Below are 19,256 nucleotides of genomic sequence, written 5' to 3'. Positions count from 1 at the left end.
TGATCCAGCAATTGCACCCTTAAGGGTTGACCCAAATGAGCCAAAAACTTCTAGCTACACAAAAACTAGATCTAGCTATTTTGAGTAGCTTCATTCATAATTACCCAAACTGAGGAGCTGCCAAGACACCCTTTCATACCCTTTCAGTAGACAAATGCAAAAACAGCGGTATATCCAAATCAATGGAATGCTATTCAGCACTACAAAGGGATGAGTTATCAAGCATATATTATTATACAGTCTCAACCATATAATATTCTCAATAAAGTGTATGGAAACAAGAAAAGGATCAGGAATGGAGAAAGTGAGGTGGATAGATGGAAGACGGAGGTGTTTTTGAAACATCAAAACTATTCTATGTGGATATAATGGTGAGTGCATGTCATTAGACCTGTCCGAAAACAATACAGCTGGACATGACGGGTCATGCCTTGTAAGTACAGCACCTGGGGGTGGAGCCAAATGGATCGAGAGTTCAAGGTCTTTCTCTGCTGCATAGTGAGTTTGAAAACGCCTGAGCTATGAGACCATCTTGAAATACATAGTGCCAAGAGTGGACTCGGTGTTAATATAGATTTAGGGACTGGTAAGATAGCTCGGGGGGGGGGGGGGGGGGGGGAAGGTGCCAAGAACGACAACCTGAGTTTGATCCCCAGAACCCACGTGGTGGAGGGAGAGAACCAACCTCTGAAAGTTGTCTTCTGACACACACACACACACACACACACACACACACACACACACACACACGGAGTGACTGTGCTGTGGCACTGTGGTCTTCTGATGACCACAAATGTAGCCTGCTGTGAGGGAAGTCGCTGCTGTAGACAGGGGCACTGGGTACAGGGAGATACTGTGTAATTTTTTGCTCCAAATATGGAGTTTATCAGTTAAACCCAAAGCAAAAGATGACCAAAGGAAGGGACAGAGGGAAGAAGGGAGGGAGGAGGCAGCAGACAGGTAATCCAGCTCACAGGGCATGGCTTCTCCAGCACATCTCACCTTGCTGAGACTGCTGCGGAAGCCTGTGCACGGCCCCAGTGGAGAGCATTTAAGCAGAGGGAAGACGGCATTTTAACCCTGCAGGGGCTGAGGAGACTGCGGTTTCTAATGGGAAAGACATAAATTGTGTTGTCTGGTGTGATGGCTAGTCTTGGTTGTCAACTTGACTACATCTGGAATTAACTAAAATCCAAATGGCTGGACACACCTGTGAGAGATTTTTTTTCCTTAATGAAATCATTTGGAGTGAGAAGACCTACTTCTAATCCGGAGATGTGAGGTGGGAAGATCCACCTTTAATCTGCTCCATCTTCTTTTTCCCTTTTGTTTGTCGAGACAGGGTCTCTCTGTGTAACAGCTCTGGCTGTCCTGGATCTTGCTCTGTAGACCAGGCTGGTCTTGAACTCAGAGAGATCCGCCTGCCTCTGCCTCCCAAGTGCTGGATTAAAGGCATGTGCCACCACTGCCCAGCATATATGCCCCTGCTGGCAGCCAATATAAAGGACATGGAAGAAGGAAGTTATCTCCTTGCCTGCTCACTGTCATTCTCACTGGCAAGTCCATTCTTTCACTGGCATTAGAGCCCACTTCTTTGGGATCTCAGCATACACTGAAGACCAGCTGAGACATCCAGCCTTGTGAACTGAACAACTCCTGGATTCTCAGACCTTCCATTAGTAGACAGCCATTGTAAGACTAGCTGGACCACAGTCGGTAAGCCCTTCTAATAAATCTCTCTTCTCTATATATAGATTCATTCTATAGACTCTGTTAATCCAAAGAACCCTGACTCATATATCTGGTATTAAAGAACATCCAAACAACAAAAGGTGAACATTTCTTGTGAGTTAAGACTCAGTATTTAAGCTTATCCACTCTCAACTGGATCTTTTAATTCAATGTGATGTCAAAGTCTCACTATAATATGTTTTGATTATTACATGGATTTATTTATTTTTGCAGTGCTAGGAATTGAAGGCAGGGCCTTGCATGAGCTAGGCAAGTGTGCCTTCACTGAGCTACAACCCAAGCGTCATGGGTTTTACTTTTTCTGAGACAGGATAGCATGTCCTGGTTAGTTTTCATGTCAACTTGACACAACACAGAGTCATCTGGGAAGAGAGGTCCTTAACTGAAGAATTGCCTTCACCAGATCGCCTGTGGCCATGTGTGTGGTTGTTTTGATTGATGATTGGGGTGGGAGGTCTCACTCAGCCCATGGGCAGGGGACCTGAGCTGCATCAGAAAGGAGGCTGAGTAAACCAGAGAAGAAGCAAGTAAGCAGCGATCCTCCACGGTTTCTGCCTGAGCTCTGCCCTGATGGACAGAAGCCTGTAAGCCCAAATAAACCCTCTCCTCCCCAGATTGCTCTGTTTGGGGTGTTGATCACAGCAACAAAAATCGAGCTAGAACACACCCTCATTGTTGTGGGCTAGGGTGGTCTCAAACTTGTAATCCTCCTGCCTCAGTCTGAGATGACAGGCTTCCAATATTGTTTTTGTTGTTGTTTAATGTGATACTTTACATGCTGAAATTTATACAGAAATGCACTGAGCCAAGAATAGCCAGGATATTTTTGAAGAAAAAAATGACATGTAAGAAATCACTCTCTTGTATATCAGGAAGACTCAAGAAGCTCTGGAGTTGGGCCAGTGTGGTATTGATACAGAGGCAGCAAACCACCCAGAGATCAGGATAACAGAAGGACACACATGTGGACAGAGATGACCGCAGATCTGTGTATGAGGTGATCAGATCCCTACCTCAGACAACACAGAAAGCAATGCTCACAGAAGAGTAAAAGTATCTCCAATTTAAAATGAGGCAGTGTGTCACAGTTCATTAAGACGCCCTATAAACCAGCAAGAAAAAGGCAAGCGACACAGGAGCCACAGAGGCTGGGCAGAGGGGGGTGGGTGAAGCACTTGCCGAGTAAGCCTGAGGACCAGAGTTCAAATCCCAGCACCCAAACGAATGCTGGGAAGCCATGACAGTGATCTGTCAGCCCAGCACAAGACCTGCTGGATCTGTAAGCCCTGGGTCCAAGCTGCCTCAGTACAAAAGGTGTAGAAAGAGCCAGAAAGATACCTGACATTGATCTCAGATCTCCACATGCTTGTGCACAGGCATGTATGCACACCTCCACACATGTCCACCCATGCAAACATGCACACACACATAATACCCTAGTGCCACACATGGACACCTGAAAAAAAAAAAGAAAACAAGTAAACAACTTAAAGATGTACTTCACAGAGGCACACAGGCCAATGCTTAATAAACACCTGTGAAGATGTCACTATTGTTGGTAAGGACAGGAATTGGATGTGATGATTTATTGTTGTCTGGACACCAGGTTCTTGAAAACAGCGAAGTTGACAAGTCTGTGAGTGAGAAAGTTGATGCTACCATATTGGAAAACCATGTGATGTCTATCAATAGAGTTCAAGAGGGCCAAGTGCTCCAACCCAGTGACTCTACTCTGGCCTGGAAAGCTGCCCCGGGTCCCTCAAGCACAGGTGGTCAGCAGGGGAGAAGAGTAATCACCATCCCCCAGCTACAAACCTTGTGATCTGCAACAGTGACCGGCTTGCAAGACATGCTGGTGCAGTAAAGGCACAAATGTAGTGGAGTAACCAACAGCTTTTTGCTTGGTTTTAAGATCCATTCTACAAGATGGAACCCATGCCTAACACTGCTAATGAGACCAAGAACCCAAGATTGGATAGGACATGGACCCTACGGGAAAACCTACGGCTATTACATTCTAAATGAACATAGCGATAAAATGACTCCCAATGACGTATTGTTATACCCATAGCCTTGCTCAACCCTTATTGGAGAAGCCTCTTCTTGTAAGTAAATGGGAACTAGTACAGAGACTGACAAGTGGAGAATGTGCAGAGTGAGAGACTTTGGAGTACTCAGCCCTGAATGAGACCTACCACTCCCCTCCAGACTGGAGGATCTATGTGGAAGAAGAGGTAGAGAGATTGTTAAGAGCCAGAGGTGGAGGACTCCAAGGAAACAGTGTCTTCCAGACCAACAGGGCCAATGCACACATGAGCTCACAGAGACTGTGGCTGCACACACAAGACTTGTACAGGTTCAAACCAGACAAAAGCCCAGCATGGAGAAGTGGACACAGTCACAACAAAGCCTCACCCCTAACTAAGAAGCTATTTGCAATCGACAGCTGCTGAGAGAGGACAATCAGTTTTCTTCAATGGAGCGACACTGGACGTATCAACTACACTGCGGGGCAGGCTAGACTTCACTTTCCTGAGTCAGTTCTGTAAGTTGAGGGGCAGGATTAATTCCATACCACCAGGGAGCTTTTCCTTTATAGCCTTTGATGACAGACTTCTCAAGGCACCCTAATCCTCCCTGGGTCTGCACACCCGAGGGTGTCATGGCCCTCAGCACTCGCCCCCAGCAGTCTGTCTTCCTTGGCCCACCTTCTGCTGCTGGGACCGAGCACCAGCGGTCAGTAACATAAGTGACAGGAGAGTGTTGGCTCGCAGTGCTGGAGACTGAAGGGTCAGAAGCATGGAGTCGGCGCCCAACAGAGGCTTTTGTAGCATCACATAGCAGAGGCTGGCCAGCAGGTGTGAGACACAGAGCCAAACTCATTTTACTGGGAACTTAACCACTGCCATGGTAACTAACCCACCCTCCAGACAGCTATCTTACCCCTGCAGTAGCCAACCCAGCCCCTCTCATAAAAACGAAGCCGTTTCTGCATAGCAGTAAGCGCCGCTCCACCCCTCAAGGGCTCCAGCCTTTCCCACTGCTGTGGTGGTAATGAGTGACTTTCTCATGTGCAGCCTGGAGGGAATTTGAAGGCACAGGCCTCTCTCTCTCTCTTTTTCTTTATTAAGAAATTTTTTTATTCATTTTACATACCAACCACAGATTCCCTCCTCTCTTCCCTCCTCCTGCCCCCACCCTCAGCCTTCCCCCCAACCCATCCCCCATTCCCTCCTCCAAAAAGGTAAGGTCTCCCATGGGGAGTCAGCAAAGTCTGGTACATTCATTTGAGGCAGCTCCAAGCCCCTCTCCCTGCATCAAGGCTGTGTAAGGCATCCCACCATAGGTAGTGGGCTCCAAAAAGCCAGCTCATGCACCAGGGATGGATCCTGATCCTACTGCCACGGGGCCCCTTAAACAGACCAAGCTACACACTGTCTCCCAAATGCAGACAGACTAGTCCAGTCCCAGGGAGGCTCCACAGCTGTTGGTCTAAAGTTCATGAGTTCCTACTAGCTTGGTTCGGTTATACCTGTAGGTCTCACCATCGTGATCTTGATGCCCCTTGCTCATAGAATCCCTCTTCTCTCTCTTCGACTGGACTCCTGGAGCTTGGTGTCGTGCTTGGCTGTGCATCTCTGCATCTGCTTCCATCAGTTACTGGATGAAGGCTCTATGATGACAGGGTAGTCACCAATCTGATTACCAGGGTAAATAAGTTCAGGTACCCTCTCCACTATTGCTAGTAGTCTAAGGTGGGGTCATCCTTTAGATTCCTGGGAACTTCCCTAGCACCTGGTTTCTCCCTATCCCCATGATGTCTCCCTCAATCATGGGGTCTCTTTCAGTGCTCTCTCACTCCATCCCTGTTCCAGCTTGACCACTCTGTTCTCTTATGTTCTCATCCCACATCCCTTACCCTCTGTTGCTCACCCCTCACCCCCAGTTTACTCATGGATATCTCATCTATTTTCCCTTCCCAGGGTGATCCATGCATCCCTCTTAGGGTCCTCTTTGTTTCTTAGCTTCTCTGGAGCTGTGGGTTGTAGTCTGTTTATCCTTTGCTTTACATCTAGTATCCACTATGAGTGAGTACATACCATGTTTGTCTTTCTGGGTCTGGGTTACCTCACTCAGGATTTTTTCTAGTTCCATCCATTTGCCTGCAAATTTTATGATGTCATTGTTTTTTATTGTTGAGTAATACTCCACTGTGTATATGTACCACATTTTCTTTATCCATTATTCAGTTGAGGGGCATCTAGGTTGTTTCCAGGTTCTGGCTATTACAAATAATGCTGCTATGAACATAGTTGAGCAAATATCCTTGTGGTTTAATTGAGCATTCCTTGGGTATATACCTAAGAGTGGTATAGCTGGGTCTTAAGACAGATTGTTTCCCAATTTTCTGAGAAACCACCATACTGATTTCCAAAGTGGCTGTAGAAGTTTGCATTCCCACCAACAGTGGAGGAGTGTTCCCCTTGCTCCGCATCCTCTCCAACATAAACTGTCATCAGTGTTTTTGATCTTAGCCTTTCTGACAGGTGTAAGATGGTATCTCAGAGTCATTTTGATTTGCATTTTCCTGATGACTAAGGATGCTGAGCAGTTCCTTAAATGTCTTTTGACCATTTGAGATCCTTCTGTGGAGAATTCTCTGTTTAGCTCTATAACCCATTTTTTTAATTGGATTGTTAGGTATTTTGATGTCTAGTTTCTTGAGTTCTTTATATATTTTGGAGATCAGCCCTTTGTCCAATGTGGGGTTGGAGAAGATCTTTTCCCATTCTGTAGGCTGTCATTTTGTGTTATTGACCATGTCCTTTGCCTTACAGAAACTTCTCAGTTCAGGAGGTCCCATTTATTAATTGTTGCTCTCAGTGTCTGTGCTACTGGTGTTATATTTAGGAAGGGGTCTCCTGGCACAGGCCTCTCTTTTCCTTCCCTTCCCTTCCTGTCTTTCTTTCTTTCTGTTTGTTCATTTGTTTTTCAAGATGGGATTCTCTGTGTATCCTTGGCTGTCCTGGAACTTGCTCTGTAGACCAGGCTGGCCTCTGCCTCCATAGTACTGGGACTAAAGGCATGTGTCACCACAGCCCATCTTCCTGAGCACTCTTTAGAGGAGGTCTGAACCTGGCCAACCCCTAGAGACAAGTATCTTCTTGATCCTGCCACTTGGGCAAGTCTTCCCTCCCAGGCTTTCTTCCTTCCCTATCATATGGGATAGGGATGGCACATGTGTCATTGGGAGGCATCAGTGAGCAGACCTCAAGATGGTCTGGGCACCCCAGAGAAGGGAGGTCTTCAAGATACACTCTCTACTGACCTACTGGGACCTCCATTGCTCCTTGGTCCTCAAGCAGGCTGTGCATCTCTCCCTGCCTGCAGAGGTTCTTTTTCCCCAGGTTCCCCACCTACCAGCATTTCCACAAACATTCCCTGTCACATAGCATTGTTACTGTGTGTGTGTGTGTGTGTGTGTGTGTGTGTGTGTGTGTGTGTGGTGACCGTGAGGAAAGTCACCAGGCTCAGGGCCTGGTGAGGAAATGACTCAAGCAGCTGCGTGGGAAGAGACAGGTAAGAAGACCATGGTGACCAGCACATCCCAGAAGCCAGCCAGCTGCACGGACACAGTAGGTGCTCAAGAGACACCACTTGGCCACTGGACTGACCAACTGAGGAGCAACTCAGCCAGCCAGCTGATGTGCCCATGTTTCTATCACTGTGCTGAAACTGAGGCACACCCCCACACCACCCACACAGCCCCAGGAGTGGGTCCACTCCAGCCGGTATCTTCACACCCAGGAACACTGCCTCCCTCACAAAGCTCGTTCACTTTGATTTATGAATGTTACAGAGAAAAACCCATCTTCTGTAGGATTCTGCCATCCTGACTCTGGTCCCCATGACACTGCTTCCTTCTCCCAGGTACCTAAAATTAGCAGAGTAATTCGGAATCTGTGTCTTTATTTAAAAGAAAAAACTGTAGGTGCAGAATTATAAAAATTTAATATGCTCCCAGGAAAATGAAAAATGAGAGGCTGTGATCTCGTCTAACACTTTCAAATGTGTTTATTAATTCATGTTTTAAATCATAAGTTTCATTCGGTGAGAGCCATGCACAGCAATAAGCCTGTTTTAAAATATTAATGAATAAACAATATTTCTCTATTGAAATATAACATGCTTCTTTGAACAATGGACCGCCAGTAATAAATCAAAACCAGGAGAAAATTGCATTTCATATTTAATACAAGTTGAACTCTGCCTTTTTATAAATGATATCTTTTTTGTTTAATTGGCGTCAGTTCAGATCTAGCAGATTGCTAATAAAATTCTGGATTTCCATATTTAATGATGCGTACACTTTCTGTTGAAATTTAACCAGGAAAAAAAGAACCAGGCTTTTATTATTTCCTGAGATGGCACAGAGGTGAGGCCTCTGCTAAGGTCTAGCCTGGAGGTGTGGGGACAGCCTGCAGGACAATCTACTCACAGAGCCTCACTAGGGAGCTGACTCTTCCTGATAACCCTACTGCATGGTGGAAGTGTCTCAGTCCTGCCCTCTTTATCCGACCAGTGAGCAGTCATGAGAGGAGAAATGCCCCATCCTACACACCACACCATGCGGGGTCACTCTGTCTTTACTTACCTGTGAGGGAGGCAGGAATGGGGTTACCATTTGACTAGGAAACCAAGGCTTCAGAGGTGTCATGCCCAAGGTCACACACAGCAGAACTTGGCCAGGCTTGGGTGCCCTAGCTCTTTGTCCTGCAGGGTGGTGCTTGGATACAAAATGCATCGGCCTAGTTTTTTTTTTTTTGTTTGTTTGTTTGTTTTTGTTTTTTTTGAGACAGGGTTTCTCTTTGTAGCTTTGGTGCCTGTCCTGGATCTCGCTCTGTAGACCAGGATGGCCTGGAACTCACAGAGATCCATCGGCTTCTGCCTCTCGAAATTAAAGGTGTGTGCTACCATTGCTGGCTCTGCCTGGGTTTTAACAATAGTGTGGGATCAACATGAGGAGGAACTTGAGTGCATACCTGTCACAGGGTTTTGTTTGCTGTGAAGAGATACCATGACTATGACAACTCTTACAAAGGAAAACATTTAATTGGGCCTGGCTTACAGTTTCAGATGTTTAAGCATGGCAACATGCTGGGAGACATGGTGCTGGAGAAGGAGCTGAGAGTTCTACAGTTTTTTTTTTTTTTTACTCTTTTTAAAAATTTATTATTTTTTATTTTATGAGCATTGACTGGTGTTTTGCCTGTATGTCTGTCTGTCTATGTGAAGGTGTCAGATACCCTGGAACTGGAGTTACAGACAGGTGTGAGCTGCCATGTGGGTACTGGCAATTGAACCCAGATCCTCTGGAAGAACAGCCAGTGCTCTTAACCCCTGCGCCATCTCTCCAGCCCCAAATTCTACATCCTGATACACAGACAGCAGGAGATTGCATTCCACACTGGGCATAGCTTGAGCATATAAGAGACCACAAAGCCCACTCCCACAATGACATTCTTCCTCCAACAAGGCCACACCTCCTAATGCCATTCCCTATGGCCCAAGCATTCAAACACACGAGTCTATGGGGGCCATACCTATTCAAGCCACCACAGCACTGCTTGCCCTGGGGCAAGTCAGGGACTAATGTGTATCAGAGACTCCAGACCCAGCAGGGTTATCTGCAGGGCACAGTGCTAGTGTGCCTGACCATGCCATGCTAGGAGGTAGGCCCATAACCACGAAGGAAGCTGATGCACAGGAAGGACATGTGACTTGCTCAAGGACACACACAGCTTGTATGTGACAGAGCCAGACCCAGACCCAGGTAGTGTCCCTTAGGAGCCTAGATTCCTGGGTGCTAGGTCCTGCAGCCCTCTTAACCATGCAGCTATGCTGTAGATCTGACTGGCAGTGCCCATCTGACTGAGGGAACAAGCTGTGGATATCACTCTGTATCCTCTAAATGTGTTGCTCAGATTTGGTTGATAAATAAAATGCTGATTGGCCAGTAGCCAGGCAGGAAGTACAGTATAGGTGGGACAAACAGAGAGGAGGATTCTGGCAAGAGGAAGGTGGAGTCAGGAGTCGCCGGCTAGACACAGAGGAAACAAAATGTAAAAGTACCAGTAAGCCACAAGCCACATGGCAACTTATAGATTAACAGAAATGGGTTAATTTAAGATATAAGAACTAGATAGCAAGAGGCCTGCCATGGCCATACAGTTTATAAGTAATATAAGTCTCTATGTGTTTACTTGGGTCTGAGCGGCTGCAGGAACCGGGTGGACACAGGAAAACTCTAGCTACAGGAACAGGCTCCTGGCTCTGCACTTGGGCCTGTCTGGAAGCAAGTTCCCTGCTTATCAGCCAACTCACCAGGCAGGGAGAAGGTCACTGGGACCAAGACTACCTGGGATCAAACTGCAGGCCTGTCATTGGCCTTAACTTCCTATGGAACCCTTCCCTAGCTCTATTTGATTGACACCTTGGTTTAGCAGTGGTCAATAGACCCAGAAAGCTCACAGGCCCAATGTGACAGAAAAGAGACACTGACCAGACATGGGGTTGGAGAGCAGGGAGACTGCTCAATGGATAAAGAGATCGCTGTGCAAGCGTAAGGACTAAGTCCATGGTCCAAGAGCTCACACAGAAAGAAGCCAGGCAGACACAGCAGCCATGATCCCGCATAGAGGCTTCAGGGAGAGACCTTGCCTCAATAAATAAGGTAGAGAGTAATCAAGGAAGACACTTGATGTCAACTTCAGACCTTCACACACATACACATGCACGGGTGTAGATGTACCTTTGTACATATGAGCACCCACACACATATGAACATACATACACACACCACACACACATACAAAAACCAAAAAATTTAGGTTGGATTCAGACACACCCAGACTTAAAACCTGGTTCTGTATTTGGCCAACCTTGGTGGGGTGGCATCCCTTCTTGGAGCCTTAGATTCCCCTTATAAAAATGGACAGCTTAAGAGGAGCAGCCCTAGCGACCCTTGTACACTGAGGCGTAGGATGCGCACCACGATGTGCGTGGTGTTACCTGGTTAAAGCGCACAGTAGTAAATAAAGGACAAGAGCCTGCTGGGCTGTAAGGCAGAACCATCAAGGAGGCAGGGACCTGGAGAGACATCATGAGCACATAGAGTCCAGGCACAGGACCCTGTACCAATAAAGTTCCCATAGGGGCCGTGCTCCAGCCTGTGCTCAGTCCCTGCTACAGGGGCCTTAGGAAAGTACTCTGCCTGTCACTAGTCACGGTGCCAGGCCCGGCTTGGTTCTTTCTATCACTCGTCCCTTCACTTGGTGATTCAGACATGTGGTACTTACTACACAATGTGTCATCATCACACACACCTTCGTACACTCAGGCATGGATGGAGAATCGGGTAAGGTCTAGGGCGACAGCAAAGGATACCCCTGGCCACATCCCAGAAAGGACTTCACACTAGAGGCATGATGGCCATCATTTACTGGAGACTCTTGTTCCTGCTACCAGTGGTAGCTGGAAGGTCAGCAATGCTGGCCTAGGTATGAGAGATGGTCAAAAAACAGAGGCCATGTGTCCAGGATGGTTCCTTCCTAAGATGTGGCAGCACATATTTACCCCTCCCCAAATCTAGGAATCTAATCCTGACATCACTTTCCACATAGAAGGGCTTCTCTAGTACATAGTCCCTCCAACTCAGACAAAAGGGACAGGAGGCCCTGGGTATCTCCATGCAAATGACACCCTGTTAGAAATGAGCAGCTGCTGGTGTGCTGGGGCTCCAGATACTGTGAACATACATTCTAGCACAAGCACCCATGTTCTCATCCATCCACCATTGTCCAGGGCCCCTTGCCTACCAGTGGCTGGTTCAAGTGGCCCCCTGCTGCTATTACCTTTGGCTCCATGGATGGGTCTTACCTGTCTTCTCAACACCTCATGAAACATTGGCTTCCAGAACCAGCAGAGCAAGACTCCAGGAATCCAGCTCCTGTGGGGTGGGACTGACTTCATTGTCTCTGGGTCTGTTCCTAACTCACTGTTTAATCCAGGAAAGTTACCCAGCTGAAATCTACCAAAAATACATCACTAAATCCACCCAAGATCCTTGGGACCAATGCCCACATGCTTTTCAAGCCTATAAACTATAGCTATCCCAGTAAACCTCAGAGGCTGGCAGGAAGGCCAGTGTAGTCACCCAGTGTCCCTCCCAGAGGAGAGAAAAAGCGAGAAGGGGCACAAGCATCTTCTAGACCAGCACATCAGTGTCCCTAGAATATAACCACAGACTCTTCCCACATCCTGCCAAGTGCCAAGAAATCCCCAGTAAGTTCTAGTGACCCAGGACAAAAGCCAAGATGGTCCTTGGGTGTCTGGGAATGCTAAGGAAGATGAATTTGTGTGTGTGTGTGTGTGTGTGTGTGTGTGTGTGTGTGTGTGTGTGTGTATCTGTATGTGATACTTCCACAAAGCCCAGGGATTATTTTATGTACAAAGATAAGAAAGGCTAACCTACAAGCTAATTGAATCATGCAAATAATTGTTTAGCCATGGGAGAGATTCCTATGGGCAGGCTGAGCACCCACACGAGGGAGGACAGCTGTGGAGGGCAATCTATTTTATAAAGTTTATCTGTACAGAATAACTGCTGCAAGATTAATGGGGGCGGCGGCCCAGCCCTTGTTCTGCCTGCTTCTACCAGCTGAAATAGGAAAACAGATGTATTTATCATAGACATTTGCTGCAACTGATTAACATTAATCTGATTTCCTGTGAGTCAATTTCCTTGAGATATAGTAAACAGGCCAATTATCTGCAATGGGCCTCTTTTATTATAAAGATTTGGACATTAGTGACAAGCATGTATGCAAATATATGGACTTTATTACAATCTGAGTAACACAAGAATAACGTCCAATCTGTTAAAAAATGTCTAGCTAGTTGTACATATTGCAAACTGAGAATGTTAAGACATAGGGAGAAGGGTGAGGGGGCGTTCCTTTTGATTGACATGTGAGGCCCACTCTTTCCAAACCTTTGCTCATCTTCAACTAGTTAAAGAAGTCAACAGGACAAGGCTCTTGCTGTTCAAAATACAGTCTAGCAAGTTCCAGGATGCCATTAGGTCAGAGGAACATAAGTGCCGAGGGCAGCAGGCCTGGGGTCAAGGTGGCCCTGGGTTGTCCAGGTCTGTACTTCAGCTTCTCAATCCATAAACATGGGAAGTGAAGGGATGTGACAGTGTCTAGGGGACAGTCCAAAGCCTCACCAGGAACAGCAGCCGACAGCCCGGCTTCACTGTCACCACAGACCATCTCCACAGACCATGTATCTGCTGGCCTGGTTCCCAGCAAACACCTGGCCCCAACCCCCACCCCATGCCTGTGCTAGCTCAAGGAGCAGGGACACACGCGGCCTCCAGGTTTAATCAGGAAAGCAAAGTTTATTCATGTTTGAAACTACATGTAACTACCACAAGGAAGACTTCTCAATCCAGGGTGTGAGCCAGTAGAAAGGAACACGGAACGCTTTTAATACATCAGAATCACCGCCACAAATTATTGTCACGACTCAGCCAGTTTCAGAATCGCATACAATACAAAAGGAGGAGAGGGCCCGCCACACAGGGTGAAATGTACAGTGCTGAATACTGAATCTGAACGCATCACAAGAACCCGCCTTTTTTCTTCTTCTTCTTTTTTTTTTTTTTTTTTTTTTTTTTTCTGTATGGATTAGTAACAAGATGAAGGACATTCAAAACGCTTCTCAGTATTTACAACAGCTTGGCTGATCCTGTGTTAAGAGTCAGACCCAATGTTGCCGATCTCGGCTTTTTAAGGGTTGCAAATGCAACCCTGAGTTTTCTTTTAAAAGATTACAATGTACATTACAGTTTGTGAAGGGAAACAAAGAATTAATTACAAGATGCAAAAAGATAAGAAAGAGACAAACTACAGCGTGAGTATTGTTCAGAGGTAGTAAGTGAGCGCTCTAAGCTACAGAACATGTTGGGATTCTATTGGTTTGTATGAGTTCGCATGAGGTAATAAAGCTGTGTTTTGATTGGTGGGATGTATAAATACTCTTTTGCTACACTATATACAGCACTCCCGAGAGCAGGGCCTTTCCAGGCTGCCCAGAGGACGAGCACACCTTGACAAGTCTGTGCAGCACCCGGCCGGCGCACGTGGTCAAACCCAGACAGGTCTTGTTTTCCCCTCAGTAGCAGGGCAATCTGGCTCTGCGGTCTCATCAGTGCAGACTCTGGGCTCTGGTGCTTCAGAGGGAGAAAGGAGGCTACCGGTCTTAGACCTAATCACAACGTAAGAGATGGCAACACAACATGACGCGGGGAGTTCTGAAACACACCTTCCGCAGGAGAGACAGGCAGACACTGCCTCCCCTCCCAGCCCATTGATGACATGTGGACAACAGTGAGAGTCTACATGGAAACCTGCAAGGGTTCAGCTCAGGCACGGTGAACCTTGCCTACTCTATAATTGGGGTCCAGTATAGATGGTACTTCTTACCCTTAAGGCCAAGCAACTGGCAACTGTGGAACCATTAATGTAAAAGATAGAGAATAAATTATGAGGAAACAGTCACAGAACTGTCAACAACGTTACATCTTGGCCTAATTGGATAAAGTGCTTTCTTTTACACGTGTGTCTTAAGTTTAAATACAAATGATAATGATTCCTTAAAAAACAGGTTTCCCGAGTTCTCGAAGAAGACAAGGTTTACAGTAAAGCTGTAGGTGGTGGGTTACAAAACGCTTTCCTTCTCCTATTGCTCTGAATGCGCTCATCAAGGCATGTCAGCTGGGAAAGCCCCGGGGATTAGTTAGAGGTATCCGAGTGCACGCTGCCCGGGCCTTCCGTAGGAGAAGTCACAGAAGATGGAGTTGTTGCGTCCTGCCAGCCTCCATTAGCCTGAAAGGAGAGGCACAGTTCAGTGGGTGCACGTCTACATATTAATTCCACTCCCCAATTTAAAACACCCAGACGACAACACAAGAGCAAAGATGCATTAGCAAAATGCATTTTCTGAACCCACTTTGGCAGGAGTTGGAAGCATGTGTTAAAGTGGGATTAAATGTATGTAAAACAAATCCATCCCATCAAGTAAAGACTGGGTGATAAATCAGCTTGGTGAAGATGACTTCAGCTCGTCCCAAGCTGGCATGGAGCTTGGCCTCTGATCCGCTGGTAAAAAGCACTACTCAAAAGCAGCCTTTCGGAAGGTGCAGCGGAGAAGCTCAGCATGAGCATGAGGAACAACCTCAAGCTCCAGGAAGCAGACACTCCAGCCAGCTGCATCATTATTCCCATGGAAAAAGTGCCACACTTCTCCCATCCACGCCTGACAGCCAGCTAATGTAACCCTTGGAAAATGAAGGCCAGAATTTCCCTCCAAATAGGATCTTCCAGAATGAAAATGTATGAACTGTGGAGGGCACATGCTATTCAAATCGGTTTTCCAATTATCTGCAAGTGGAGCCCTAGTTGGGATGGTGCTGCTGCCCTGCATGAGCCGCTGGCCCTTCCTGCCTCAGACCTGCACCAGCACTAACAGTACTCAGAAACAAATTTGCCTCATGTCTCACCCCATAGAGGCAATTGCTGAAATCAATGTCTGATCAGATTTCTGCTGTGGCAGACAGCTTGTCGCTATGTATTTTTATGTCAGTCAAGAAGAGGGAGGTGCTGTGCTTGTGAGTTGGGGAACACTGAGCAGAACTGACGGGGCAGGCCTTTCTGGAGAGAAGGCAAGGGCAAGCTGCCTGACACCCAGTCCCTGAGGCTCCAGCCAACCTGGGCTTCTACACTGCCTCGCCCCACACCCCACGCTACATAGGGCCTCAGTTCTCGCCTCCCTCCTGTCCATCTGTAATTTCTCCAGAGTCCAATCTGAAGGTCTTCTGGGCATGGCAGTGTTGTGTGTGTGACCACTGTTGCTTCCTAGCACTGGGTCTGGAACCCGGGGCCTTGAGCATGCTAAGCAAGCTCTCTGTCATGGAGCCACATCCCAAGCCCATGCTGTCTTTAAAGGGCTCCGAGTCTTCTGTTTTGCTCCATAGTTCTGCATTTAAAGCCCATTTCATCTCTCTAGGACAGTGGTTCTCAACCTCTCTACTGCTTCGACCCTTTAACATTGTTCCTCATGCTGTGTGACTCCCAATCGTAAAATTATTTTCATCGCTACTTCAGAACTGTAATTCTGCTAATATTATGAGTCATACTGTAAATATCTGATATGTAGGATGTCTGATATGTGACTCCTGTGAAAGGGTCATTGACCTCAAGGGGTTTGCGACCCACAGGTTGAGAACCACTGCTCTAGGACCAAGGATGTGGGGTGGGTAGGCAACCTACAGAGCTGGTACTCTAGATGAAAAAAATAATTTGCAGCTTGAGATATCAAATTCCGGGTAGAAAAGGGAATAAGATGATATAATAAGCCTTGCACTGTTTTTGAAAGCTTCAGTCACTTCAGGTTGTGTGGTGAGACGCCCATGTGTGTCCCTATCTAGAAGGTAAGCTGTTTCCCCTCAGGTATGAGAGTCTCCTTAGGAAAAGAATAAGCCTTACACAGATCCAAGCCTAAAGAGATCCCATCTGAAGTAAACATCCGTCCTCTTTTATCCAAATTTATAAACAACAAATATCCAATATTTCTCCCCTGCCTGGCAGCTGCAGGAGAGGTTGTCAACGAGCATTCTTTTTTTTTTTTTTTCCCAAAATAAATTAATCCTTACTCTGGTGGTTTGAGATTATGCACTGTATTATACAACAGCGTCTTATCAAGCCTCATCAGTGAAGATGGAATTCATGTCTGTAAAATGCTGCAGGCAATCACGGCTTCATATTTTATCATGTTGATAAGGATATCGCACATTCTCTGAAGCATTTCAAAACACTTAAATGAAAAAGGAGAAATGCAACTAAAAGGCTTTTTATATGGCTTGTTGTGGGTTATTATGAGTTATTTATAAACCCAAAAAGAAAGATTTGACATTTCAAATGTAAAAGATTTGAGTATTTAATGGTCCTTTTTTTCCTTTACAATTGAACATCCTCAATCACTTTTTAAGTCATTAATATTTACTCCTAGAGGAAATGAAGGTCCTAAAAGGGAGGCCATTCTCCTTTCGGCTAACATGAGTCCCAGAACAGGGTGCTCCTGACACCTCCTTTCCAGAGCTGTGTGTCAGCTATTTCCCATCCATGTCAGGGTAGGAAGCAAGGGAAAGTCTCTGAATCAGTAGCAAAGGTTACTCTATCATTAAAGCAGAGGCCATTAAACTCACAGGTCACATTTTGCACCCCAGGCCCACGGCCCAGCCAGCTGCCCAAAGAATGGAGTTCTTTGTTTAGCATGGTTGCTGATACGCTGGGTCTCCAAGGTTATCACCTTCACCTGCTCTGTGCTGGGGAATTCTCCTGCTGCTTGATTCGAAGATAAACGATCTGTATCCCACCATCTCCCGAACACAGCATGGCTGCTGGAAAATGGCACCTTAATGGGCTGGTACTGAAATCCCCACTGATGATGGGATACCAGCCCCTTTTGGGCATCTGTGAAAGCTTCAAAGGATAGCTCTGAGGTTCATAAAATGAAACTATAGCAAGGATACTGCCATCTCCAATTGCAACAAGATGTGGAGCCACATCCAGTGACTATTAACTTGTTCATTCCCACAGCCGGCTCCCCAGGGTACTCACGTTTAAGTTATGTGGACTGTACAGTGAGTTTGCTCCAAGGCCATCACTGTAGCCTCCCGTCTGATTGATAACATGACGGAGGGTATCCACCTAGAAGTGAGACGGAACAGAATTCATCACCTCGATCTATTAAAACACCATCACTTACAAAAGGGAACAATTTGAATTATGTGTGCCACAAGGGTGGAGCATCTTCAACGAAAGACAAATTTATCAATCAAATGTGACTGGAGGGATTTCAAAGATTCCTTGCATATTTAAACTCACACACCTTTGTTTTTCACACCAGCCAAACAATAGCATCTTCATAGTAATGCAGACTTTCCATCTACAGCAAGCAAATATGTGTGGCTGTGGGTGAAAATCTACTCACAGATAATGAATGCTGAATCAATCTCTCCACCCTGACACATACCCGTTCCTACCACCAATACATAAGACTAAGAGCACTTGTTCTCAGTTAAGAGGACAAGAAAGGGGTTGAACCTGGAATCTACTTTAAGAATTCAGGTTTCAGTTTCCTGACTTGTAAAAATGCAGAAATAAAAGAGCACTGTGTTCTCTTGTTCATTCTTTCCCTCTCCCTCTCTTTCCACCCCCTCCCTCTCAGGCACACACAATCTTCTGTTCTGTCATAACAAAGACCCCCAAACCCCCCGCCATCTCCATGAGCTCAAGCCAGAGCCGAATGCATTCACAAAGTTCATCAGCTTAGAATCATCAAAGGCATTGTCCACTTGACTTCTCATTGAATTAAGAGGTGGGCAAATGTGTCCCATTTGGATGTACCCAGCACAGGGTCTGCATGGATGTGCAGACCACTTCCACGGGTCAGAGTGGGGAGTTTTGAGCCCAAACCCTACCCTGCCAGAAAGGCCCCAGCTAGGGCATTTCTCCTACCTGTGATTGCACATTGGCTCCGACTTGGGACCCTTGGTAAGAATCCCCATTCAGACTCTGCATGTTCATGAACATGTCCCCAGAATTTGGGAGGTTAAAAGAACCAGAAGAACCTGGAAAGGAAAGAGTTAAGTAGCTGAATAACAGAGAGCTACACACACACAATCCCCAAAGACCTAGAGGCAGGGAAAGGAAAAGAGACAGAGGAGAGGCATTTCCAGCTCTAGAAGGACAGAGCATTAACTTGAGCTCTAGAAGGCCCTGCCACTCACATTACACACAGGAAAAACCTTATGGAGGGCAAACCCAAATGAAAAATCAGAGACAAATCAAAGTAGACAGAAAAGCATCCAGGAGCTGGCCCTAGCCTTCTCCTTGTTTCCATTTCTCTCCAGACTTAGTCACTAAACGAGCTCTTCAATGTTGCTGTCATGGTGGAAAATTCCCTGGAGAAGACACATTTTCCTCATGCTCTTTCCTATCTGTAACTCTACCATTCCATTCACTAGTGTCCGTGGCCACCAGAAATGATGGGAGTGTGAGAAAACAAACACCCTTCTGGACCTTTAAATATGTATTTTAAAATCTCCCTAGAAAGCCTCCAAGCTTCAAACCCATCTGCTGGGGCTTGCTGCACCTCATACTGACAGTCAAGTTCTCTGTAATTTAAAGTCATGGGGGGGGGGCGCTGGAGTGATGGCTCAGCAGTTAAGAGCACTGGCTGTTCTTCCAGAGGACCTGAGTTCAATTCCCAGCAACCACATGGCAGCTTACAACTGTCTGTAACTCCAGTTCCAAAGGATCTAACACCCTCACACAGGTATATATGCAGGTAAAACATCAATGCATGTGAAATTAAAA

At 46.4% G+C, this 19,256-nt stretch overlaps 1 protein-coding gene across 2 annotated transcripts in view; it reads right to left on the bottom strand.

The window, feature by feature from the left end:
* Window positions 1-13,187: 13,187 nt before the first annotated feature.
* Pbx3 (PBX homeobox 3) overlaps window positions 13,188-19,256 on the bottom strand; it is a 194,053-nt gene continuing 187,984 nt past the window's right edge. The window contains exons 7-9 of one of the 2 annotated variants that reach the window (XM_006988720.4): window positions 18,396-18,508; window positions 17,496-17,585; window positions 13,188-14,702 (exon numbers count right to left, since the gene is read on the bottom strand). In XM_006988720.4, coding sequence (XP_006988782.1) covers window positions 14,610-14,702; window positions 17,496-17,585; window positions 18,396-18,508 — 296 coding nt within the window. In that variant the 3' untranslated portion in view covers window positions 13,188-14,609. The remainder of the gene's footprint in view (window positions 14,703-17,495; window positions 17,586-18,395; window positions 18,509-19,256) is intronic. The other variant, XM_016007182.3, reaches the window with a different exon arrangement.

This window comes from Peromyscus maniculatus, chromosome 4 (genome assembly GCF_049852395.1).
Source record: "Peromyscus maniculatus bairdii isolate BWxNUB_F1_BW_parent chromosome 4, HU_Pman_BW_mat_3.1, whole genome shotgun sequence".
NCBI lineage: Eukaryota > Metazoa > Chordata > Mammalia > Rodentia > Cricetidae > Peromyscus > Peromyscus maniculatus.
The sequence above is the reverse complement of the archived record's forward strand: the minus strand, read 5'-3'. Positions and strand labels throughout refer to the sequence as shown.